Raw genomic sequence first — 24,297 nt, 5'->3', positions numbered from 1 at the left:
GGTGGATCACAAGGTCAAGAGATCGAGACCATCCTGGTCAACATGGTGAAACCCCGTCTCTACTAAAAATACAAAAAATTAGCTGGGCATGGTGGCGCGTGCCTGTAATCCCAGCTACTCAGGAGGCTGAGGCAGGAGAATTGCCTGAACCCAGGAGGCGGAGGTTGCGGTGAGCCAAGATCGTGCCATTGCACTCCAGCCTGGGTAACAGGAGTGAAACTCCGTCTCAAAAAAAAAAAAAAAAAAAAAAAAAAAAAAACCAACATGGCTTTGTAAAGACAAAAAAATTCACATGTTTAAGACTAAGACGAATTGAGATTAAGATGGGCTAATGTGTTGATTCATTTCTCCTGAATAATGATAACAAAAATTATCTGCTCTGACATTCTGACATTTATTGAGGACTTACTGTGAACCTGGCATTTTGCTAAGCACTCTCTATACATCTCATATAACACTGCTGTTATATGGAGTACACACTATATTACACATGACAACATTTCACAGATGAGAAAAGGAAGGCTTAAAGAGTTTAAGTAATGTTCTAAGACCAAGCTGTGGACTTTGATTTCAAACTCAGAACTGGCTCATGTCCTCTTAACCATTAGGTTTGCTGGAAGTCAGGACTGGTATTCCCCAGGCTCACATTCTCCAAACCTCTGAACTTTAAATCGTATCTAGTTGGGTTATGGGTATTTAGTTCATTCTGTAGCAGCTGGATCTTCCACATGATGTAATCTCCAAATTGCTCAACAAAGACATTGTTGTTAATAGAGTCCCCTGAGGTCAATTAAAGAATCAAAATCAAAGGGGAGAAGAGGGTGGTATTTTGACCAGAGAGGAAAAGGCCAATGATTTAATTTGGGAAGACTCTTTTTAAAAAATATATTTAAAAATTTGTTGTGATCAAAATTTAAATAAATCCAAAAAATTAAATAAATCATGTAACTCACTAAGTACAAAATAATTCATCACCTTCCTTTATTATTTACCCCTTATTTTATCCGAATGTTTATAGCTAAGATTTTCTTAAAACAGGTTACCCATGATTACAGCTGCCTGAGAGACCTGTCTCATGGTGTGTATATATGTTTCACTGAAGGCAATTTGGGAATGTGTGTTGGATCAAGATTCAGAAAATGTAGACTTGGATTTTCCATTTATTATGCTAGTAAACTTATTCAATCAGCTTACCATCTCTGAGCCTTATTTTCTCAAGTCTGAAATGGGGATAGTAATACTGGCTTATCAGTACTTCCTGCACAGGATTCTCATACAGAATTAAATTCATTTATGTATTTGAAAAATATGAAATCCTATATCCAAGGAAAGGATCGGTGTAATTACTGAAAAGAAGAAATCCTAGTGTACCTCGGGATCTTTTACTACCATTAGCATCACTTTAAAAGGTACAGAAAATGAAAGCTGTGTCAATGCATGTTATAAGTAATGTTTTCCCTTTTTGTCTTCATTTTAATTTTTTTAAATGTTGTTTTAGATTTAGGAGGTACATGTGCAGGTTTGTTACATGGTGGGTTAGTCTGTTTTGCATTGCTGTAAAGGAATACCTGAGACTGGGTAATTCATAAAGAAAAGAGGTTTATTTGGTTCATGGTTCTGCAGGCTATACAAGCGTGACACCAGCATCTGTTCAGCTTATGGGGAGGCCCCAGGGAGCTTTTACTCATGGTGGAATGTGAAGCGGGAGCAGGCATGTCACATGGTGAGACAGGGAGAAAGAGAGATGCTAGGCTCTTTTAAACGTTCATATTTCACAGTACTAATAGAGTGAGAACTCATTCATTATCATGGGGAGGGCACCAAGCCATTCATGAGGGATCTGCCCCAATGATCCAAGCATCGCCCACTAGTCCAAATCTCCAATACTCAGGATTACATTTCAACATGAGATTTAGAGGTGACAAACATCCCAATTATTTCACATGGATATATTGTGTAATAATGTGGTTTGGACTTCTAGTGAAAGCATCCATAATCCAAATAGTGAACATTGTACCCAATAGATAATCTTTCAACACTCACCTTCCTCCCACCCTCCCACCTTTTGGAGTTGCCAATGTCTATGATTTCCATTTGGATGTCCATGTGTACCCATTGTTTAGTGAGAACATGTGGTATGTGATTTTCTGCTTCTGAGTTATTTCACTTCTGATACTCTTCTAAAAGTGAGAGTTTAGGTTTTCTGATAGGTATACCATTAGATGATAATTGTACTCTTTAGCATTTGGAATCAAAGTGTATTATGGTTTGCTCAGCCAAAGCTCTTAGCTCTGGATCTGGTTTGGAAGAAATAGAGCAGTCTATTCTCATCTGGACCAATCCTGGGAAACATCCTCATCTCAATTAACCTATAAGTTACATCACAGGTTTTTTGTCTGTTTTGTTTTTCTGTCACCACGATTCCTCATCCAGTGGCTCTTGTGGAAGAAAGCAATGTACAGAACAGGCACATTACAAAACAGTAATATTTATTGAATGCAGGAAGTGGCACCAATAGGTTTTTTTTGTTGTTGTTGAGACAGTGTCTCCCTCTCTCTCTCTGTCACCCAGGCTGGAGTGCTGTGGTGCAATCTCTGCTTACTGCAACCTCCACCTCCTTGGTTTAAGCAATTCCCCTGCTTCGGCCTCCCGAATAGCTGGGATTACAGGTGCATGCCACCACACCTGGCTTTTTTTTTTTTTTGTATTTTTAGTAGAGATGGGGTTTTACCGCATTGGTCAGACTGGTCTCAAACTTCTGACCTCAGGTAATCCACCTACCTCAGCTTCCCAAAGTGCTGGGATTACAGGTCTGAGCCACTGTGCTGGGTCTTTTCTTTTTTGGGGGACAACGTCTCACTTTGTTACAAAGACTGAAGTGCAATAGCACAATCACAGCTTATTGCTGCCTCAACCTCTAGGCTCAAACAATCCTCCCATCTCAGCCTCCTGAGTATCTGGGACCACAGACATGTGCCACTGCACCCAGCTAACTTTTGTAGCTTTTGTAGAGATGGGGTTTTGCTGTGCTGTCCAGGCTAGTCTCAAACTCCTGAGCTCAAGCAATCTTCCAGCCTTGGCCTCCCTCAGTGTTGGGCTTATAGGCATGAGCCACTGCACCTGGTTACAAGTCTTAAATGACAAAAAGGAGTGAGCTAGATAAAAGAGAAAAAGGACATTTCAAGTAGAGAGCATAACATGTACAAAAACTGGGCAATGTGAATTGTTTAGGAAACTACAAGTGGCTGGGGGTGGCTAGAGGAAAGGCAGTGTGATAGAGAGGTAGGGCAGCTTAGCCACAGCCACTGCCAGGACTCTAGAGCCTGTCAACTTTGTTTGAATCCTAGTTCCACCTCTCTCAGCTGAGTGTCTTTGGGCTAGTTATACAACCTTTCTGTATCTACCTCATGGGATTTAGAACTATTAAATGAATTATGGTATCTTAAATGGTTAAAATATTGCATCATAGAGTACTCCTACTATTCATATTGTTATTGTGAATGGTGAGATAGGCAGGGGACAGGTCCCAGAGGCTCCTACATTAAAAGGAAGAAAATTAAAACTATGTGCCAAAAGCCATGGCGAGGTTTAGAAGGTTTTTGTAAGAAGTAAGGAGAAAGTGTGTGATTTGATTTTTAGAAAGGTTATTCCAGTACCTGGATAGCAGAAGACGGATCAAAGGGAATCAAACTAAAGACAGGAAGGCCAGTGAGGAGGCAACTGTAGTAATCCAGATAAGAGAAATGGAAACTTAAACTAAGTCAATGCCAGGTGCAGTAAAGAGGAGTGAGAGCATCAGGTGAGAGTGAGCAGGAGAAGCCACAGGCCTGGGTTCCTGAATCTCAGTTGTCAGGCCTCGTCAGTTGGATGATGTGGATACCACTCACCAAGAATGGGAATGCCAGGAAAGAAATGGATTTGGAGAAATATGGGGGAGCTTAGTTCTGTACATGTTGTCTTTGGTTTTGGACATACTGGGTTTGAAGAGAACAGCCAAGTACTGATGCTTAGTAGGCAATGGATAAGTAGGCTGGGTGCTTCAGCAAGCAATCAGAACCTTTTGATAAGAAACCTTGCCCATTTAGAAATGAAGCTGTTCACTGTTTACAATAGCAAAGACCTGGAACCAACCCAAATGCCCATCGATGATAGACTGGACAGGGAAAATGTGGTACATATACACCACGGAATATTATGCAGCCATCAAAAACGATGAGTTCGTGTCCTTTGTAGGGACATGGATGAACCTGGAAACCATCATTCTCAGCAAACTGACACAAGAACAGAAAATCAAACACCGCACGTTCTCACTCATAGGCAGGTGTTGAACAATGAGAACACATGGACATAGGGAGGGGAGCACTACACACTGGGGCCTGTTGGGGGGAAATGGGGGGGACTGGAGGTGGGGAGGTGGGGAGAGATAGCATGGGGAGAAATGTCAGCTATAGGTGAAGGGGAGGAAGGCAGCAAATCACACTGCCATGTGTGTACCTGTGCAACCATCTTGCATGTTCTTCACATGTACCCCAAAACCTAAAATACAATAAAAAACAAACAAACAAACAAAAAACAAATAGAAATGAAGCTGTTTATACTTCCGGACTGGAGAACAAATATTTTTTGTTAGTTGTTCAACTAACAACTTACCTGCTCCTGTTTACCTTCTCAACTCTTTGGCAAAACCAAGTTTGTGTTAAGTTCCTGCTTTTTGATGCACCGTAGTGGTTTGTGTTTTCTGACTCAAGAAGTATATAGAATGACTCACTTTTTTTTGGTTAGACTCAAACCTAAGAGAATGAAGAACTAGAACTTCTGGAAACCATCATATAACCAATGGCAATAATGTGGGTGATCTTTGCCTTAATTATCAATAGTCATATTCAAAAGATTCACTAAATCCCATCTGGAAAAATGGAGACTTTTTGAGATTCTTTTGGAAGTTCAAGAGCATTATCATTGCTTATTCAGTAGTGTCTGAAACAAAGACACTGCCAAAATTAGACATATCCTCATTGCTTTGGCTATATTTTGAGAATTTTGTCAACTGACTCTCTTTGCGATGTCCTTCCTTTGGACATATAATATAATAAATATCCAGTAGTTATTTGAATGTGTGCATCTGGTTGCAAAATTGGCATGTGTGTATATGTATAATGTGCTTTTAGTTTTACACTGTTTAGTCACTCAAAAATTTTATGATGACTCTGCAACTTTCCCCCATAGGTATCTCTGATGAATACATAACACCTATGTTTAGTTTTTATAAAAGTATTGGGGAACTGAAAATGACTCAAGAGGAGTATGCTCTGCTTACAGCAATTGTTATCCTCTCTCCAGGTAATTTCAATGTTACATTTTAATTTTTATGCTATTTTTTCAGTATACTAGTAATAATGTTTATTGAAAAAAGTCTGGAAAACACAAAAACGTAAAGAAAAAGTAAAGTGGCCTGTAATTTTACTATCCAAATAGAACCATTATTAACCTTTCAGTGCAATTCTTCTCAGTCTCTTTTAAAAAATCACACTTACTAATTCATTAAATGTATATTGAACACCTGCTATGTAATAAACGTGGTGTGAAACACTGGGGATGCAACAAGATACAGCTTCCATGCAGCTGACATTCTAGCAGGATGAGAAAGATGATAAATGAAAAAACAAGAATATTTGTTCAGAAGGTGGTAAATGCTACAAAAATATAATGACAATATAAAGAAAGAGAGTGTCAGGAAAATGGTATCTATGGTCACAGAAGGCTTTTCTAAGTGCGTAGCATTGGAGCACAGATCTAAATGAAATTACATACTTTTTAACATAATAGGGAACTTTTTTCTGAGTTTATATTTCTTTGAAAGTCATTTCCCAAGTCACTAAAAATTACATTGGTAAAGTTTGTTGTAATATGTACAACATATTCCATTGTATGAATATATAATCATTTACTTAATCTTTACCAAATGTTTGTATATTCCGGATATTTCCAGGTTTTTTTCTAAAAAATGTTGAGATGAATACCTCTATCTATAACTTCTTCTATATTTTTGGGTTACTTTAGTCATATGGGAGTCAATAATGCCATGTTCATTATTCCTAAAACATAATTACAATGTTACCCTTAGACTATTTTATACATTATATTGAGGCAGAAGCTAGTTGTTACTTTGATTTACCATGAAAATAACAATTTGTGACTAAAAAAACTATTCAGCAGAACCTACTAAAGTTATGCATGGATATGCCTTATGGCCTAGTCATTTCAAGTCTGAGAATATACTTGCTAGAAAGGATGCTCACATCCACTACAGGGGTTTTGACTGGACGGGAAATTAGGGAGGCTTCTGGGAAGCATTACATGTGTTGTATCTTGATCTCGTTATAATTACATGTGTGTGTCCATAAAAATTCGTCATGTTGAACACTTAAATTTTACCTTTTGTGTATAACATTTGTAAACATACACTTCAAAATAGTTAATGTTGCTATAATTGTGTCGAATTCATGCTTTTCCACTTTTTAATTTTGTCGTTTTATTTTAAACTTCAAAACAGATAGACAATACATAAAGGATAGAGAGGCAGTAGAAAAGCTTCAGGAACCACTTCTTGATGTGCTACAAAAGTTGTGTAAAATTCATCAGCCTGAAAATCCTCAACACTTTGCCTGTCTCCTGGGTCGCCTGACTGAATTACGGACATTCAACCATCACCATGCTGAAATGCTGATGTCATGGAGAGTAAACGATCACAAGTTTACCCCGCTTCTCTGTGAAATCTGGGATGTGCAGTGATGGGCATCACAGGGGAGGGGTCTAGCTCCTTTTTCTCTCTCATAATGTTAATCTGATGTATAACTTTCCTTTATTTCACTTGTACCCAGTTTCACTCAAGAAATCTTGATGAATATTTATGTTGTAATTACATGTATAACTTCCACAACTGTAAATAACGGGCTAGATAGAACAACTTTCTCTACATTGTGTTTTAAAAGGCTCCAGGGAATCCTGCATTCTAATTGGCAAGCCCTGTCTGCCTAATTAAATTGATTGTTACTCCAATTCTATCTGTTGAACTAGGGAAAATCTCATTTTGCTCTTCATCTTACCATACTGCATATATTTTATTAAAGAGTTGTATTCAATTTTGGCAATAAAGCAGACATAATGGCAATAGGCTTTTCTTTGGGAACAAAATTTGATAAATATACAAACTCATTTCTTTAAATGTTGAAAGCCAGGCTATTGAATCTGAGGGGATAATTTACAGAAAGATACTGTCTCTCATTACATCAGTGGAACTTTTCTCATCCCTGGAAAAGTCCTGGTGAATAGTCATTCATTTGTAACAGCCCTCTGATCATTTTCTTTTCTTTGAAGTTCAAAGAGAATAGCATACAGAAAAGTTAACAATTTTCACACAAAATATTCCCTAAAGCAATCCCTTTCCTTAGTCTTGAGAAAGGATTCACAAATTCAGAGTCTGCAGATAACCGCAGTGATGGGACCTTCCCCTTCCTGTCTTAAAAGTGCTCACCATTGGCTTCATTGTATCCAATTATTCATATTTCTATTTCCTTTTGCTTTTTGATAACATTCCTATAGCTGGGTACATAGCTGCTGTATATTTCCCCCAAAGCAGGAATTAGTTCATTTCCTTCCCTCATTGTTACACTGTTGCATTCTTCTTCCCATTATCCTTTGGTGAATACAATGAAACACCTTCTATAAGTAATGGGCTTATATCTCCCTTTCTCCTAAAGTTAGCCAAAGTGGAGCATGTTTAGCAAGCAGGTTTTTTTTTTTTTTTTTTTTTTTTTTTCTGTATCAAAATACTAGGACAACCCTGGAATTCTAAAAATAACCAGTCAGTGGAAAACTGATTGGGTTAGGGCTAGTATCAGTTGGATTCTGATACAACAAAAATGTCTTGAGTTCCCCATACAAGATTCATTTGCTAAGTTCATGGATGATACAAAAATGATTAAGACCCAGTAACAGGACTGAGCCCAGTGGCTCACACCTGTAATCTCAGAACTTTGGGAGTTTGAGGCTGGAGGATTGCTTGAGCCCAGGAGTTTGAGACCTGCCTGGGCAACATAGGGAAACCCTATCTCTACAAAAAATAAAAATAATAAAATCAGCCAGGTGCAGTGGCTTGTACCTGTGGTGGTACCAGCAACTTGGGAGGCTGAAGCAAGAGGATTACTTGAACCCAGGAGTTGGAGGCTGCATCGAGACATGATTGAACCACTGCACTCCAGCCTGGGCAACAGAACAACACCCTGTTTTCAAAAAAAAGAAAGAAAGAAAAAGAAAAATCCCAGTAACTGCCTGGAGGGAGTTATGAAGGCTGCAGTGGAACTTGCTGTAGGTTTACCCTGGAACCCAGAAAAGTTTCATAGAGAAGATGATACCTCTGCTGGGCTTCAAGGGATAGCCCCAAATTCAGTGGGTCCAGGTAGGAGGGAAGGGGTTCAAGGTGAAAGAGGTGGCAGAAGCAAAAGGAAGAAGGTGATGAATTGTACAGATATTGAAAGACCATACATAATTTGGGGAGGGAGGGAGGGGGTGCATAATCTCTTTCTAAATTTCAATTTCACCATCGTAAAATGCAGAGATCAATGTTTACTGTTTAAGGGGATTTAGCTTATTAATCAAAAGTAAGTGGGAAGTAGCAGGCCCACCAGGGAGAGGGTTCATGAGAAAAGCACACTGAAGAAAGATGTAAATTTCTGAATGCCTGAAAATGTAGCTCTAGTTCATGGGAGCTGAGTGCAATTTGGTGTCTCCAGATCTCATGACATCTGTGCAGACAGCACTGAGAAATGAGCCCAGAACTGGTGGGGCACTGGAGGCAGAGCAAGAAGGTTAATCCTATAGGTCAGGATTTATTCAAGTGGTTAAGACCTTGTAATAGCAAACAATAATGTTCATCACATGGAAAACTCATAGTCATACTATTAGTGTCAGGCCTCCAAGTCCAAGCCTGGCCATTATAGCCTTGGTGACCTGCACATACACCTCCTGATGGTCTCCAGGAGCCAGAAAGTCTGAAGTAACCGGATGGCCACAAAGACACATGAAACGACTGGGTCCTGCCTCAACTAATTGCTCTCCCCCTGCAACATTCGAACATTGTTCCTGCTCAGCCTTGCGAAATATCCCCCTAGACATTGGGTTTCTCAAGACCCCCACCCCTGTAACTATGTGATTTACCACACCCTTCCCTATACTTGAAACCGATAACTCCCACCCTCATGACCATGCCTGTTTGTAATAGATAACCCCTACCCTTGTGACCATGCATCCCGTGATGCCCTCATCCTCCCTAAAATAGATTACCACCTTTAACTGACCATTTGCCCCAACCCATATAACCAGTTCCCATTTTTACGCCCCTCGTGTAACTCCTTCCTTGGAGTTGGCCCGTTGGCACCCAAATGCGAAATAAAATGGCCTCCTTGCCCATACAAAGCCTGCCTAGTGGTCTCTTTATGTGAGCGATGCACCTGAAAATAAGAAATACATATCGTATTTTTGTTCCTGGTTTCTGACACAGCTTCTAAAAGCCTTGGGATTTCCTGAGTGTAGGGGTAATAAGAACATCTCTTGGTGGAAATAAAATACAAATGAAAGAGGAGTATCTCCCTTGCTCTGATATGCATTTTTATGGGTCATTTTCCACACTAGTAGAGTGATTTTTTGTTCTAAAATGCAAATCTGGTTATGTGCTCCCCGTCCCACCTAATGATTTCCTATTGGCTTCAGCAGAGACCTGGAGCTCCTTGGGAGAGCATTTGGCTACTGAGACCCCCTTCCCCACTCAGCACCTGCCGCTACTATCTGATCCTACAGGTTTTGTCTCCTGCTTCAGCTATACTCTAGGCTTCCAAATAAATTGCGTTCCCCAGAGGTTTATATTCTCTTACACCAAATGCGAAAGAAAGGATAGAGACGGGAAAATAAAGGTGTTTGCTTGTTTTCTTCCTTTTCCCTTTCACCCCAGGCCCCAAGTAGGGGTGATTTTGTGTCTCAGGGGGATATTGGTAATGTCTGGAGACAGTTTTGGTTTAGAGGTGCTACTGGAATCTAGTGGAGCTAGTGATGCTGCTAAGCTTCCTACAACGCACAGAATAGTGCTGAGGTTGACAAACCCCACTCTCTCCTATCCTGTGTTAGTTCATTAAGGCTACTGTAAAAATATACCATAAGCTGGGTAGCTTATAAACAACAGGAATTGACTCCTTACAGTTTTGGGAAGTCCAAGATGAAGGCACTGGCATATTCAATGTCTGGTGAGGGCTTCATGATTCCTAGATGGCACCTTCTAAATGCGCCCTCACACGGTGAAAGGCATTAGCTAGCTCTCTGGGATCTCTTTTATAAGGGCACTAATCCCAGTCATGAGGCTTTGCCTTCATGGCCTAATCACTTCCCAAAGGCCCTACCTCCTAATACTATAGATTTAGGGGTTAGGATTTCAACATATGAATTTTGGGGGAACACAAATATTCAGACCATAGGATATCCCAAGAAAACATGACCCCAGCTGGGCACTGTGGCTCACGCCTGTAATCCTAGCACTTTGGGAGGCCAAGGTGGGCAGATCATGAGGTCAGGAGACCGAGGCCATCCTGGCCAACATGGTGAAACCCTGTCTCTACTTAAATACAAAAAAATTCGCCAGGTATGGTGGCACGTGCCTGTAATCCCAGCTACTCAACTGAGGCAGGGGAATTGCTTGAACCCAGGAGGCAGAGGTTGCAGTGAGCTGAGATCACACCTCTGCACTACAGCCTGGGCAACAGTGAGACTATGTCTCAAAATAAACAAATAAATAAATAATAAAAAGAAAATATGACCCCTACACTGTACTCTCTCTTGCCCTGATCTAGCATCTAACTTCAACATAAGTCTTGTGGTGGTGGTTCTCTAGTTCATAACCAATATTGTGGACAACCATTTTATTAGTGAATCCAAATACTGAATATGAGCAACTGTTTTTGAAATTTTCTTTCTTTTTTGTTCAGAATGAGAAACTGATTTCACTTACTGATCCTATAGCAGCAGAATTTTACTTTTCCTCAGATTTTTATAAAATTACCATTTATTCTTCTTTCCCTATCATAAGAAACAATAAATTCAGTACACTATCACCTATCACATTTGGGTGTTAGCTGACTTATTTTTGGACACTCAGAATCCACTGCCTTTACTTCTGTAAGAGTACTCGGATTTCCCCAGGGGAATCACCGTCTTCCTGTCTCTTAGTCCATGTGTTTTAAGTGGAGTTGATTCCACCCCAACCTCCAGTTGTAAATGTGACTCAGGCATAGCTAATCAGAATGCCTCGTGAATTTGCAGTGCCTCTCACAAGAGCAGGCAGAACATACTTCCCCATCCACTGATGTTGAGCTTGCCCTTGTGGCTTGCTTTGGCAATGGAATGTGGGTGGAAGTGAGAGTGTCACTTCCGAGCTATCGCCTGAAGAGACATCACATGTTTCTGCTGCTGCTCTTGCACTTCTGCTATCTGCCATGAGAAGGGAATGCCCTGGATAGTCGCCAGTCTCAGAATCAGGCAGAAGGAGTACACCTAAACCCAACCTACAGCTTGAAGCAGCATCCCTCCCCTCCACCATGAGCTAACATGCAGATCAACAAACAAGAAGAATCAATTTTTAGTACTGTAAGTCATTGAAAGTTTGGAGTTGTTTGTTGTATAGAATTATCACTGCGGAAGTCTAGCTAATATATCCTATTTGTGTTGAGATCTGTTCCCTTCTTTCCCTTCTCTGTTCATCTGGCGGGGAGGGCTAATCGTGACGGGTTGCATTTTGTAGGTTTCTCTGTTAACTGGCTTTGGGCAGGTTCAATCAATGGAAATTATTGATGGGAGACTGGAGGATGAGGAGAAGAGAAAAGCCAGGATATTTCTCCCTCACTCTCTTTGCCTCAGATTGCATCTCTGGTAAAGATTGCATCTCCTACATGGCTTCCAGTCCCACTGGGAACACCTCCCCCACCCCCGCCAGTGCTGATGGCCCTGGTTTCTACACTCCTCTTTTGAACTCTAGGCCCTAGAATTGCAGTGGCTTCCTACTGTTGCTAATCTCTGAGTTATTTTACCCGCTCTTGTTTACCTTCTCAACTCTTTTGCAAAACCAAGTCTGTGTTAAGTTCCTGCTTTCTGATGCACCTACAAGGGTTTGTGTTTTCTGACTTAAGAACTATGTAGAAAGATTCACTTTTTTTTTTTGGTTAGAATCAAACCTAAGAGAATGAAGAACTAGAGCTTCTGGAAACCATCATATAACCAGGAGGAACCTGAGAATAAAGTCAACATGAAAATCAGAGCCATTAGAGACTGGATTTTGGTGACATTATCTGAAATCTTAGATCAAGTTAGTCTAAAGTTACCGAGTTCTATCCTGGGATTTTCATTACATGAGCCAATTACCTGCCCTTTTTTTCTTAAGTGAGTTTGAGGATTTTTTTGCTATCGAATATTAACTAAATGTGATAGAAACTTAATCATATTTGGACAGTAAGACATCTAGAAATAACATACATTCTATGAGAGCCTGGCATGGCTACAATGCTAATATTTGTGAAGATGTCTTACAGATCAGCTGGAGGGCTCGGGAGTGTAGCTCAATATAATCATTCTTGCTGGGATGTTAGCTTTTTACATCTCTCTCCAGATAGAAATTGTGTTAGTTTCTCAGGGTCACTATAACCAATTTAACAGCTGAAAACAATTGACATTTATATTATTTCATGTTTCTGGAGGCCAGAAGTCCAAAATCAAGGTGTCAGCAGACCAAACTCTCTCCTATGTCTCTAGGAGAGAATCTTTCCTTGCCGCTTCCAGCCTCTGATGGTTCCTAGCATTGCTTGACTGTGGCAGCAAAATTCCTCTGTCTTTACATGGACTTTCTCCCTCTGTGTCCTTTTCTGCTTCTTGTAAAAACAGTCTCATTGGATTTGGGTCCACTCTAGTCCAGTATGATTTCATTTCAATCCTTAATTATACCTGCAAACACTCCATTTCCAAATAAGGTCACATTCTGAGGTTCTGGATGAACATGAATTCTGGGTGGGCACTACGCAATCCACTACATAAACACAGCATTTTAGTATTAACCATAACTTGTTATAAAATTTCATATCATTGAATTATTTGTACATATTGTTTGTTAATACAAATCAGTAGCATTCTTTTAAGATAGAGCTTAGTATTTTTACAATACTTGGCTCTTAGCAGATTATTAGCTGAACAGATAGATTAATTAATTGTGAATGAATCAATACATTTACTGCCCAAATATTTCATCCAGTACTTTACACAAGGCACAATCCATAGATTGACATTCAATAATGTCAAAATTAAAAACATTTCTAAAACTACACAATGCAGAACAAAACCACTAATAAATCAAAAATTTTAAAGTCTTCAATAATTACAGTGTATTTTAAACAATAGAAGCATTCTTGCATAGCTGTGAAAGGCCAAATCATAGTTCAAACCCAATGGTTATTTGATTATCACAAACACTTCTGTATTCTGTACTAAGACAGATTAATGATTATTCCTAGTGTAATAACTTTTAAAATTTAGATTTCGAAACATGGCGCTTTCTTTAAAAGTGGGGCACATCTCCATAATTGTAAAGTCAAATTGGTGAGTCTTGTTTTGCATTTTATAACTATGCCAATTTCATGTAAAGGTACGACCTCTAAAACATGGCCATTAACCTAACCACCTATTAGAAAGCCTACACATGAAAGTAGATTGCAGCTCAGGAGATTAAACCCTCAATTACTAATTATAGTTTTAAAATCAAGATAGGTAAAGTAAGTGTACTTAGATAGTTGGGTACCAACTGGAAATGATTGTAAAAGTGTCTCTCTGTGTGTGAGGCAGATAATTTTTGTGTACATATCTCATTAGCATAGTTTCAAGTTTTAATAAATGCTATTCAAATGTTTAGGCATATAGTATGCACATAATAAAAATAAAAAGTTGACATCTAATAACTCATTCAGCAAGATCTTTGTAACACATTTTACTTATTCTTAAGTTTCTGTAGAGAAGTGCACATATTTTGATGTTAGGTTTCAACAAATCCAATTTAATGCTTTAATTCACCTCAAAATTTGGCTAAATGAGCTGGTATACAAACTGCCCTTTAAACAGAAACACTATGAAACACAGATTTGAACAATAGGTCTGGTGAGTATCTATCTATTGTGGCAATGTGAGCAGCAAAGTGTTCTGGGATTGATTGTAATATTAAAAGTGTTATTGAAACACCAGGGGTTTGGTCTAGGTCCTGCTGCTTCCAGCCCAGAAAGTCAATGACTGAGACCATGATTTCTGCCAAGGCAGAAGGTTTCAATCAGTTGCTGCAGCTGAAAAGATGGGAGATCAGTCTCAAAGCCACCTTCCTGATAGCTAAAATTAGGGGTTTATATATCAGGGAAGAAATGCAACAATGTGTAAGAAAAAAGTAACTACGGAGGGACAAGGAAGCAATCAGGATACATGAGGGGCCAGGCTTTCATTGTCTTGCTGAGATGAACTGGTGAGTTTCAGTTCTTAGATATTTTTTGAGAGGTCTACTGAGCCTTTTCTAAGGAAAGAACTCAGATGAAACAAAGGTAAGATTTAAGACCAAAAGGGTCAATTTCTATCATTGGGTCTATTGAGTCAATTTCAAAGGAGCAACCACTATCTGGCTTCAGGTTCATTTACCACTTAAATGTCAATTTACAGCTGACCCTCTTCATTTACCCACCCCACCCTGGAATGTAAGCTCCATGACAGTAGGATTTCTTGTGCTTAGGATAGAGCCTGACACAGAAGATATGTTCAATAATATTTGATGAATTTACATCAAATCTGCATCTCCTACATGGACCAGTTTAAACAGCTTCAGGTCTAACTTTCAAACAATCTTATGAACATCTTTACCTGCGCATTCCTCTCACACTTCAAACTGAACACACTCCAAACCAAAATGCATTATTTCCCCCCACAGCCTGTTTTCCTTGTATCCTTTAGATCGGCACCACCATATAATAACTAAGATGAGATGAGTCAGCTTCTTAGGTAATAGCAGACACCTTTTCCTCACCATCCCTTCTGAGATAATTTAGGTAACTGTCATCTTTTAATTTAAAGGATTGCCACCTGTCTTACTACTGTTTTCAAACATCTTTGAAAATGTTTTTTCTCCTAAAACACAATTCTGTTCATACCAGTCCTTCTTTATAATAATCCCAGTTGCCTGTGGGAAAGAAACTAAATTCCCCAGCATCTACCAGGCCTTTCATCGGTGCCGACTTCTCCCGCCTGATCTGTCTCTCAATCTGCAGATTTTAGTCATTCAAAATGAGTATTCCCAGAACATTTCATGTGCTCTCACATCTCTGGAACCCTGTCTTTGTTGCTCCCTCTGCCTGGAAAGCAATTCTTACCCCTAGTTACCCCTCCCTCCTGGCAGTCTTAATTCATCCTTCAAAATTCAGCTCCTTTCAAACGTCTGTCACCACTCTCCAAGACTGTTAGGGGTTCCTTCTTTCACGGACCTCTACAGTCTTCCATTTGGCCTTTGCCATGCTGCTGAGCACTTTGAAGCCTGAGACTGTTTCCTTCATTTCAGTTTCTTTAGCAAGCAACAGTACATCTCATTGCTTTTATCGAGTGAAGGAAGAAATAAATCCTAGAGAGAGATGTCATTCCAGTTCAATGCCCATACTTCACAGTTGGAGAATTGAGGCCCAGAGAGGAGACATGATTTGAGAAAATTAAAAGAGCTAATAGGGCCAAGTGTGGTAGTTCAGGCCTATAATCCCAGCACTTTGGGAGGCCGAGGGGGGATGATCACTTGAGCCCAGGAGTTCAAGACCAGCCTGGGCAACATGACAAAAACCCATCTCTACAGAAAACAACAACAAAAAACAAAAACAAAAAACCCCACACACATAAAAATTAGACTGGTGTTGGCACACGCCTGTAATCTCAGCTACTCTGGAGGCTGAGGTGGGAGGATCACTTGAGTCTGGGAGGCCGAGGCTTCAGTGAGCCGAGATCGTGCCACTGCACTCCAGCCTGGGTGACAGGGCAAGATGACCCTGTCTCAAAAGAACAACAACAACAAAAAGGGCCTGGACTGCAACACAGGTCCCTGGACAAAGCCAGTGTTTTTCTTTTTCTTTTTTCTATTTAACAAACCATATATGAATACATATTTTTTTTTTTTTTTGAGACAGAGTCTCACTCTGTCACCAGGCGCCAGGCTGTAGTGCTGTAGGGCGACCTTGGCTCACTGCAACCTCCGCCACCCGGGTTCAAGCAATTCTCCTGCCTCAGCCTCCGAGTAGCTGGGACCACAGGCACGTGTTAAAAAGCCGTATTTACAGATGTAACCTGACTTACGATTGTTACATTGTTACACTGATGCCTAGTTTTGGCTTTATTTCAACCCTGGGAGCTAACAAGCATCCCTGATGTCGAACTCCATTTTTTTTCTCCCCAGACTCCGGTGTTTGCTGAAGAATCAACATCCTCTTTTTGTGACTTGGGGCTACAGGATTCCTCCTCATCCCTACACAACTGTGGGAAAAGGGGCCTCTAAGGATTTCTGAGGACCCCCATTCCTGCTGGGTTCCTGGCTGTGTCTCTGGCAACCGTGGCGCCCTCAAGACAGCCAGCTTCCGAGTGGATGTGGGGTTTGGGAGGTGCTCTTAACAGATCAGGATAAAACTCAGGGAAGCGCCTTCCACTTCACCGCAACATGCCAAGAAGCAATTCTTCTTTTATTTTTTATTATTATTTATTTTTATTTTTATTTTTTATTGGATTTTAGGTTTTGGAGTACATGCGAAGAACATGCAAGATTGTTGCATAGGTACACACGTGACAGTGGTTTGCTGCCTTCCTTAGAGGCGAGGTTTATTCACCCTTCCTGCCTGTGGGAACAACAGGAGAGGCTCTCGCTCTCGCTCTGGCTGTCGCTGAGGGGCCAGATCTGAGGACCTGCTCTGTGACTGAGCCACGTCGCCTTTCAATGAGCAGAGGGATTTGGCCACCTAAGCTTCAAGAAGTCCGGAGGCGCAGCACGGGACGCGCTGATAGGCGCGCGCTCGCGGGTGGCGTGCGTCCCGGGAGCCAGGGGGCGGGGCACCAGACCACGCCCCCACCTTATGATTGGTCCCTTCGAAACAGGCGGCGGCGAGAGGCTACTGACCCTGAGGTCCAGGCGGCAGCAGCGGCGGTTGGTCAGGGGCGTGCCGGTCACCGCACAGATTGAGCCGAGTTGTCTCTCCACTAGGAGAAGTGACCCTCCTGCGCCTAGTGAGTACTTCCCTGTTTGCCTTCTCTTTTCCTCGCGAAGTTTTACTCTCTGTCTTAGGGCCTTCGCGCCTCAGCCTGAGGGCTCCAGGAGCCCCCAGAGCTCTAAGGGCCCGAAGCGGAGGTTTGGTTGGGTCCCTGGGCTGCGGGAGCCAGGACGCCCTGCGATTGGCTGGCTGCGGCAGTCTCGTGCTCTGATTCGCCCTTGGGGCCGTCAGGGCGACGTTGCGCCTCCCTTCACCTGCCCACCCAGGTGCGGAGAGAGGGGCGACCGGTGTGCTAGGCGGTTGGGGCTGCAGGTGTGGACCAGCTCGCCCAGGGTGGGGGGATCCAGCCGCTACCCGCCCTGCTTTAAATCCAGGGAGATATCAGAGCCTGAAAGTACTGTAGGATCTGCAGGGGCGCCCTCATCCCTAAGCGCCTAGCACTTACAGGGGTCGCTTTTTTCCTGCTTATCACCCGCAGAAAGAATTGATGAAGTGTCTGGCCCTGCAAAGAGAAGGAGACAGTTATTCTTTCTCTCTAGCAAGGTTTATAGGCTCTTCCCTATTTTTCCTCCCTAGTCCATTGCAGGGTCTAGGACGCCCAGATGTGCGGAACTAGGGAATAGAACTGGAGACCCTTCGCTATGCCTTCCGCCCACCCCCCTCAGTTTGGAGGCCTGCGCGGGGAAGAGGCTGGCAAAGAAAGGGAAGGCTTGCAAAGTGCCTTGGAAGTCAGAGGAAAGTTTTCTTGGGCGTGCTCCTCTATGCAGTCACCCCTGGTTCCTTCCCTAATCGTTTCACGCCGAGGGACTGAATGTTGTAAATTTAGAGTGCTTTGTGGCATGGCGTGGTGGAATAGCTGATCCCGTCTTTGCTAAGCGAAGAGAAGTTTTTTTTGCAGACCCAGTGTAGGTCAGAGCCTGGGTTTTGCTTTGCTTGTATGGAGAGCAAAAAACATTTTGTGAATTGCTATCTGATCACCAGTCTTGGCACTTAAATGATTAGAAATTGGAATTCTCACCACCCCAGATTCCCTTTGGGAAGAGATTGGGATTGCTTCAAATGACAGAAGTGGAAACGCCAGTGATCTGGTGTAGATCCTAATACCTGTTGTCTGACTCATCTGTTTAAAAATGACATTAGAAACGAACTGTCATTGAACAGTAGGTGTTTGCTATTTTGACATTATTGAATTAGAAGTAGTATTGTGTGTGTGCGTGTGTGTGTCTGTGTGTGAGATACAGTTGCTAAGCATGGGGGGCTCTGAAATCAGACTTTATTGGATATGTGTGACCTTAGACAAATTATTTAATTGTTCTAAGCCTAAATTTCCTAGTCTGTGAAAGAAGGTTAATAATAGTTCCTGCTTTATTAATGAGAGGGTTGTTGTAAAGGATTAAATGAAATTCCATGCAACTAATTTAGCACAGTGCCTGACACATAGCTATTATTATTTCTCAGCTGTTTCACTTGGCTTAAACGTTTTGAGCTTGTCCCCAAAGGGTGGGGAGAGGTAGAAGGTGAAGGCAGTACCAGGGATGGGGATAATTATTGTTCATTGACTAAATTATACATGTAAAGCACTTAAAACAGTATCTGACACATTATAAACACGTGGATTATTGTTTATCAAACACATAATTACCTTGGCTATACGAGGTATTGTGTTTTTACTTATATTATTGTTATACCTTTTAGTAATCCTGCTGTAGTTCATGTTATCCCTATTTTGTAGAGGACAAAACTGAAGCTCAAAGAAGGGAAATGACTTAGTAGTGTTCATCGGAATTCAGTGCAGGGCCTTTTTTTTTCTGTGTTGCACACCTATATATTCCTAACATTAAGCAACTTCCCTGCACTGGGTCATCAGGGTGACTCAGATTAATTTCTGCTGTGCTATGGGTTTATTTTGAATACATTATGAATTTTAAAAGAATGAGAAATAACTTGTAATGGTAAATCAAAATGTGTGATAAAAGAATAGTGTCAACAAAATGCATGTATTAGTAAAAAAAAAAATAATAATGGTATTTTGGAGTTTTGATGTTTGGAGGAATGGCCAGTTCAGAAATGATGTTTCTAATTTATATACATGTATATTTTTTCTAATTTGCATTTTGATAAATAGAAATATGTTTGGAGAATTGGTCGTTTTAAAAGTAGTGTCTCCTAATTTATATTTTCTCATTTAATTTTTGTTTATTCACTATGTTTTTACTAAGCTACTCTTCCATTTTTTTTTCCTGTCTCAATTTAAGTTTGAAGATAATAGGAAAGGTGCAGTTATTTGGATAGTTAGATTACCGAAGAGCTTGATCTTGATGGTGAGGAAAGTAAGAAATTAAACTTAATGATATTATTATGTTTTATGTTCTTACAGCAACATGCATGTATTTTACTTGTTGCTTTTCATACTTTGATACTAGATATACCTCTCATGTACCTAGTGAACCATGCAATGAACACAGAATTTGAGAGAACAGGAAACTTGAGTCTGTTGGTCAATTTGTCTCACACTGAGTTTCTTCATTTTTAATTACAATTTAGTTGTCATAGAGAAATGCTCCAGAAGTAATGTTTATGAGATACAGGTCATAATTATAACTGTATTTCTTTAGTGTTTCTCCTATAAACTCAAAAAGTGTTTTCATTTGATTAGATTGTTGCAGAATAGGTAGGGTGTTTTGGTTAACAGAAGCTACCATGTATTTCATAAGTGTGTTACAAATTTCTAAAGAACTAGAATGTAATAAAATGTAGCAGATTGCTAAATGTAATGTCATCTTTGCCTCTGTAAGCATCCTAGGAATTTATAGTTTTATGACTATCAATCATGTGCTGGATATTGCTGAAGTGCTGACTCACAGACGGTTTATCATACAGCAAAAACGTTTCTCTAAGAAAGTATATTTGCTATGGTGAAGGGCCCACTTTATATAGATAGTTAGCTGTTGAAAAAAAATGTTTTATGTTCAGCATTTCTTCTTTTTTGCACACACACATAATTTAGAAAAGCACTGTGATCCCAGTAATATTACATACACCGTTCTACAGGTTGCTTTTGTTAACATGATAGACATCTTTTCATATCAGTGGATATAGCTCTGTCTTATCTTTGAAGTGGTTAAATGAGATCACTGTATGAATGTCCCAGACGTTTTTTCAGCAGTTCCCTGTTAATGGATAGTTAGATATTGTTCTTATATTTTTTATATTAGTGTTTATGTATGTTCCTGTACAGTCTTTTAATCTGTGATCTTTAAAGGCAAACTGATCTTAGGTTCATTAAAAAAATTGTATACAACAAAATTTTTGACAAACTAAAAATTGTATCTAATATAAAATTAAGTTATTCAGGTTGAATCTCTGCCAAACATTTCAAAAGGAAAATTTCAAATAAAATTAAAGATTCTCAACAAAGTCTCTGTATTTTTCCAAATGACATGTAATGTTTTATTAAACTGCAGAAATCTTATTTTTCTCATAAAACTCTTTATCTGCAATAGAAGCATCTGTCGCCTTTAGGAGTAATTCTAGTACTAACTTTAACACTGATTTCTATAGACATAGAAGAAATGAAGACTGTTAACCACCTTTTTTTAAAAAGTATGGAGTGCAGCAAAATAGAAGCATGTAATATTGCTATATTCCTAAATTGGGGACATGATTCAAGGGAGACTTTGGAGGAATAGAATCTGGACAGGTAAGGGTGAGTCTGGAAAAGAGGTGCAAGAAGAGCACTCCACATAGATGGATCAGCAAGTGCAAAGACCTAGAGGTGAAAGCACTGTGCTCAGAAGGATCTTTGAAAAGTTCATTGAAGCTGAAGTGTAAGAATCAAGAAACACGGCTGGTGGGGATCCTACAAACGTTTGTTAGCTTGGTTAAGAAGTTTGGGCTTTATCCTGAAAACATTGGAAAACCATTAAGTGTTTTAGGCAGGGTAGTAATACAATATCCTTGAATCAGAGTTGTGAAAAATCACTCTGGCTGCAGTTCATGAAGAACAGGGTTGCAAGGCTGGAGAAATGGTGACTGTTTAAGTAAACCCGGAGAAAGATGATGGCGGCTTGAACTAGAGGAGGAGCTGTAGGTATTGAGAAAATTTAGAGGTAGAAGCAACAAGATATGGTCACTGTTTTGGCTGCGGAAAGATACGGGCAGGTGGAGGTGTGAGAGAGGAGGGAATCAAGAATTCCTGGTAACTTAGTGAATGTTGATGGTGTTCCCTGTGATGGTAAACACAGATGGCCTCTGTAAACATAAACGAATGAATGGATGGATGAATGATAGATGTACAAAGGCAGGACCATTTGATGAGGAGGATGATAGTAAACATATAGCATTTGCTGTAGGTTTAACCTATCAGTTCTTTTTTTTCTTTTGCATGCTTTATATAGCTGGTGCTCTTTTCTTCATTACTACAACAGACTAGGCTCACTGCATTTTCTAATTGTATATTATATTTTGGATATATATTATTTCCTCTAGGTCAGATGTCCTGACATGCTTGGCAGATCTTCCTTTCTTCACTTAAGATATGTATTAGTGGTAGCCATGGGAGGTCCAGACACAGGTACCATGGAACTCGCTGGTAATACTCTTAACTCGTAACTGGATTGCTCTAAGAACTGATACCTAAACCATCTCAGCATGGCGTATAGAGGAGGAGGTGGGCACGGCCAGCCTCCCTCAGCTGCACTTCTCAGGTTAGCCCTGGAAGTCTTTACACATGTTGAACTTGTATCCCTAATATATGCATGGTATCTGATTTTTTCTACCCAAATATGAGAGGTATAGAAAGCCACATTTGCCAGCTCTTTCAGTGCCTGATTGAAAGAGGGCATAAGGTTATAATTGTCACTATGCTTATAGAAATTGGAAAGGCATCCATTACCTCACTAATGGCCTCAAAGTTACTTGCCTCTGAAAGTCATGTATAAGCAGTCTGACTGTCTTTCACAGTCTGCCATTGCTCAGCTACACATTTGTTTGGGAGAGAGTTATGATAATCCATTCACATGGTTTGGTTTCTGCCATGGCCCATGATGTTCTTTTCCATGTCAAGACAATGGGGTATCAAACAGTCTTCACAGACTGTTCCCTTTCTGGATTTACTGATGTCAGAGCTTTCAAACAAGCTTCTAACTGTGTCTCTTTGTGACACAAACCATATCTTTTGTTTTTTATACTAGTAAGGAAAATACAAAGAACAGCACTGAATCCTGAAATAGTGTCCATCATTCCTAATGCTGTAGATCCTACTGACTTTTTTTTTTTACATTTAGAAGGCATGGTAGTATAACTATTGTTGTTGTCAGCACACTTGTTTACAGAAAAGGAATTGATTTGCTTAGTGGTATAATACCCAAACTCTGTCAGAAATATCCAGATTTAAATTTCATGTTTGGAGGAGAAGAACCAAAGAGAATCATTTTGCAAGAAGTTAGGAAAGATATCAGTTGCATGACAGGGTGAATCTTTTGGGAGCTTTAGAACACAAGGATGTTAGAAATGTATTAGTTCAAGGACATGTTTTTCTTTATACCCCCCTATTGAAGCATTCTGCATGGCAACTGGAAGCAGCCAGTTGTGGTTTACAGGTTGAATCTCTACCACATATTTCAAAAGGAAGTACCAGTGTTGGTGGAATTCCTTAGGTGCTTCCAGAAAATCTTACTGTTTTATATGGGCATTCAGTAAAATCTTTGTGTGAAGAACTGGAAAAAGCTATTTTCTAACTGAAGTCAGGGCCATTGCTGGCTCCAGAAAATATCCATAACATACTAAAGACTTTCTACACCTGGAGGAATGTTGTGGAGATAACTGAAAAAGTGCGTGACCAGCTATCGGTGGAATCTGTGTTGCCAATGGACAAATGACTGGACAGATTTATCTCTTACTGCAGCCCAGTAACAGGCTACATTTTTGCTTTGTTGGCTGTTTTCAGCTTCTTCTTCCTCATTTTCTTCAGATGGGTGACTCCAGATTCTATCACTGATGTTGGAATAGATGCTACTGGGCCAAAGAGTACCTGGACTTACAGAAGTTCTCACAGTAAAAGAGGGGGTGAGAATAATAAGACATCTAAAACCAGGTAGAAGAAAGCCTACATTATAAGATTTTAAAATTTATAATAATTCTATTAAGACTACAGAAAAGGCTGGGGGTGGTGGCTCACACCTGTCATCCCAGCACTTTGGGAGGCCGAGGCGGGTGGATCATGAGGTCAGGATATTGAGACCATCCTGGCCATGGTGAAACCCCATCTCTACTAAAATACAAAAAAATAGGCAGGTGTGGTGGTTCGCGCATGTAGTCCCAGGTACTCAGGAGGCTGAGGCAGAGGAATTGCTCGAATCTGGGAGACGGAGGTTGCAGTGAGCTGAGATCATGCCACTGCACTCCAGCCTGACAAAAGAGCAAGACTCCATCTCAAAAAAAAAAAAAAAAAAAAAAAAAAAAAAAAAAAAAAAAAGACTATAGAAAATAACTTTGCTTTTGTTTTTTTTTTAAAGTTTTTTTTTTATAAGTTAATTTAGTAAGTTATACTACCTCTATATCATTCAATGTTTTCTTTGGAGGAAAGATAAAAACTTACACGATTCCTAAGAGTAGACACTTCTTGCACTTATTTAAAATTTAGGAAGAGAACATTTAAGCCACTCAGGTATGAAATATTTCAGACTACTGAAACTGCTGTAGCAGAGATACTTTTTTGAGAGCTTTGGGTGCTGAAAGGCCAAACATTTTCTGGGCTTTTTTTTTTTTTTTTTTGACCAGTTTTTAATGTTATACCATTAGTTAGAAACTTACTAGATGTTGACAAGTTTTCTTTAGGGAAGTACAACAACTATATGAACTCTTTTTTTTTTTTTTTTTTTTGAGACATCTGTCACCCAGGCTGTAGTGCAGTGGCATGATCTCTGCTCACAGCATTCTCTGCCACCCGGGT

At 40.1% G+C, this 24,297-nt stretch overlaps 2 protein-coding genes and 1 pseudogene across 7 annotated transcripts in view; all 3 read left to right on the top strand.

Annotated features, from left to right (window-relative positions):
• NR1H4 (nuclear receptor subfamily 1 group H member 4) overlaps nt 1-7,759 on the top strand; it is an 87,135-nt gene extending 79,376 nt beyond the window's left edge. For 4 of the 6 annotated variants that reach the window (XM_010340212.3, XM_010340213.3, XM_003929602.4 and 1 more), the window contains 2 exons: nt 5,227-5,340; nt 6,554-7,756. In XM_010340212.3, coding sequence (XP_010338514.1) covers nt 5,227-5,340; nt 6,554-6,792 — 353 coding nt within the window. In that variant the 3' untranslated portion in view covers nt 6,793-7,756. Of the gene's footprint in view, nt 1-5,226; nt 5,341-6,553 lie in introns of all 6 variants that reach the window. The other 2 variants (XM_003929604.3, XM_010340211.3) reach the window with 1 other exon arrangement.
• Nucleotides 7,760-11,540: 3,781 nt separating this feature from the next.
• GAS2L3 (growth arrest specific 2 like 3) overlaps nt 11,541-24,297 on the top strand; it is a 77,000-nt gene continuing 64,243 nt past the window's right edge. The window contains exons 1-2 of the mRNA XM_003929605.3: nt 11,541-11,688; nt 16,544-17,361. The gene's annotated coding sequence lies outside the window, so the exon portion shown is untranslated. The remainder of the gene's footprint in view (nt 11,689-16,543; nt 17,362-24,297) is intronic.
• Nucleotides 17,375-24,113, top strand: LOC141585081 (phosphatidylinositol N-acetylglucosaminyltransferase subunit A pseudogene; annotated as a pseudogene).

This window comes from Saimiri boliviensis, chromosome 7 (assembly GCF_048565385.1).
Source record: "Saimiri boliviensis isolate mSaiBol1 chromosome 7, mSaiBol1.pri, whole genome shotgun sequence".
NCBI classification, from domain to species: Eukaryota; Metazoa; Chordata; class Mammalia; order Primates; family Cebidae; genus Saimiri; species Saimiri boliviensis.
The sequence above is the reverse complement of the archived record's forward strand: the minus strand, read 5'-3'. Positions and strand labels throughout refer to the sequence as shown.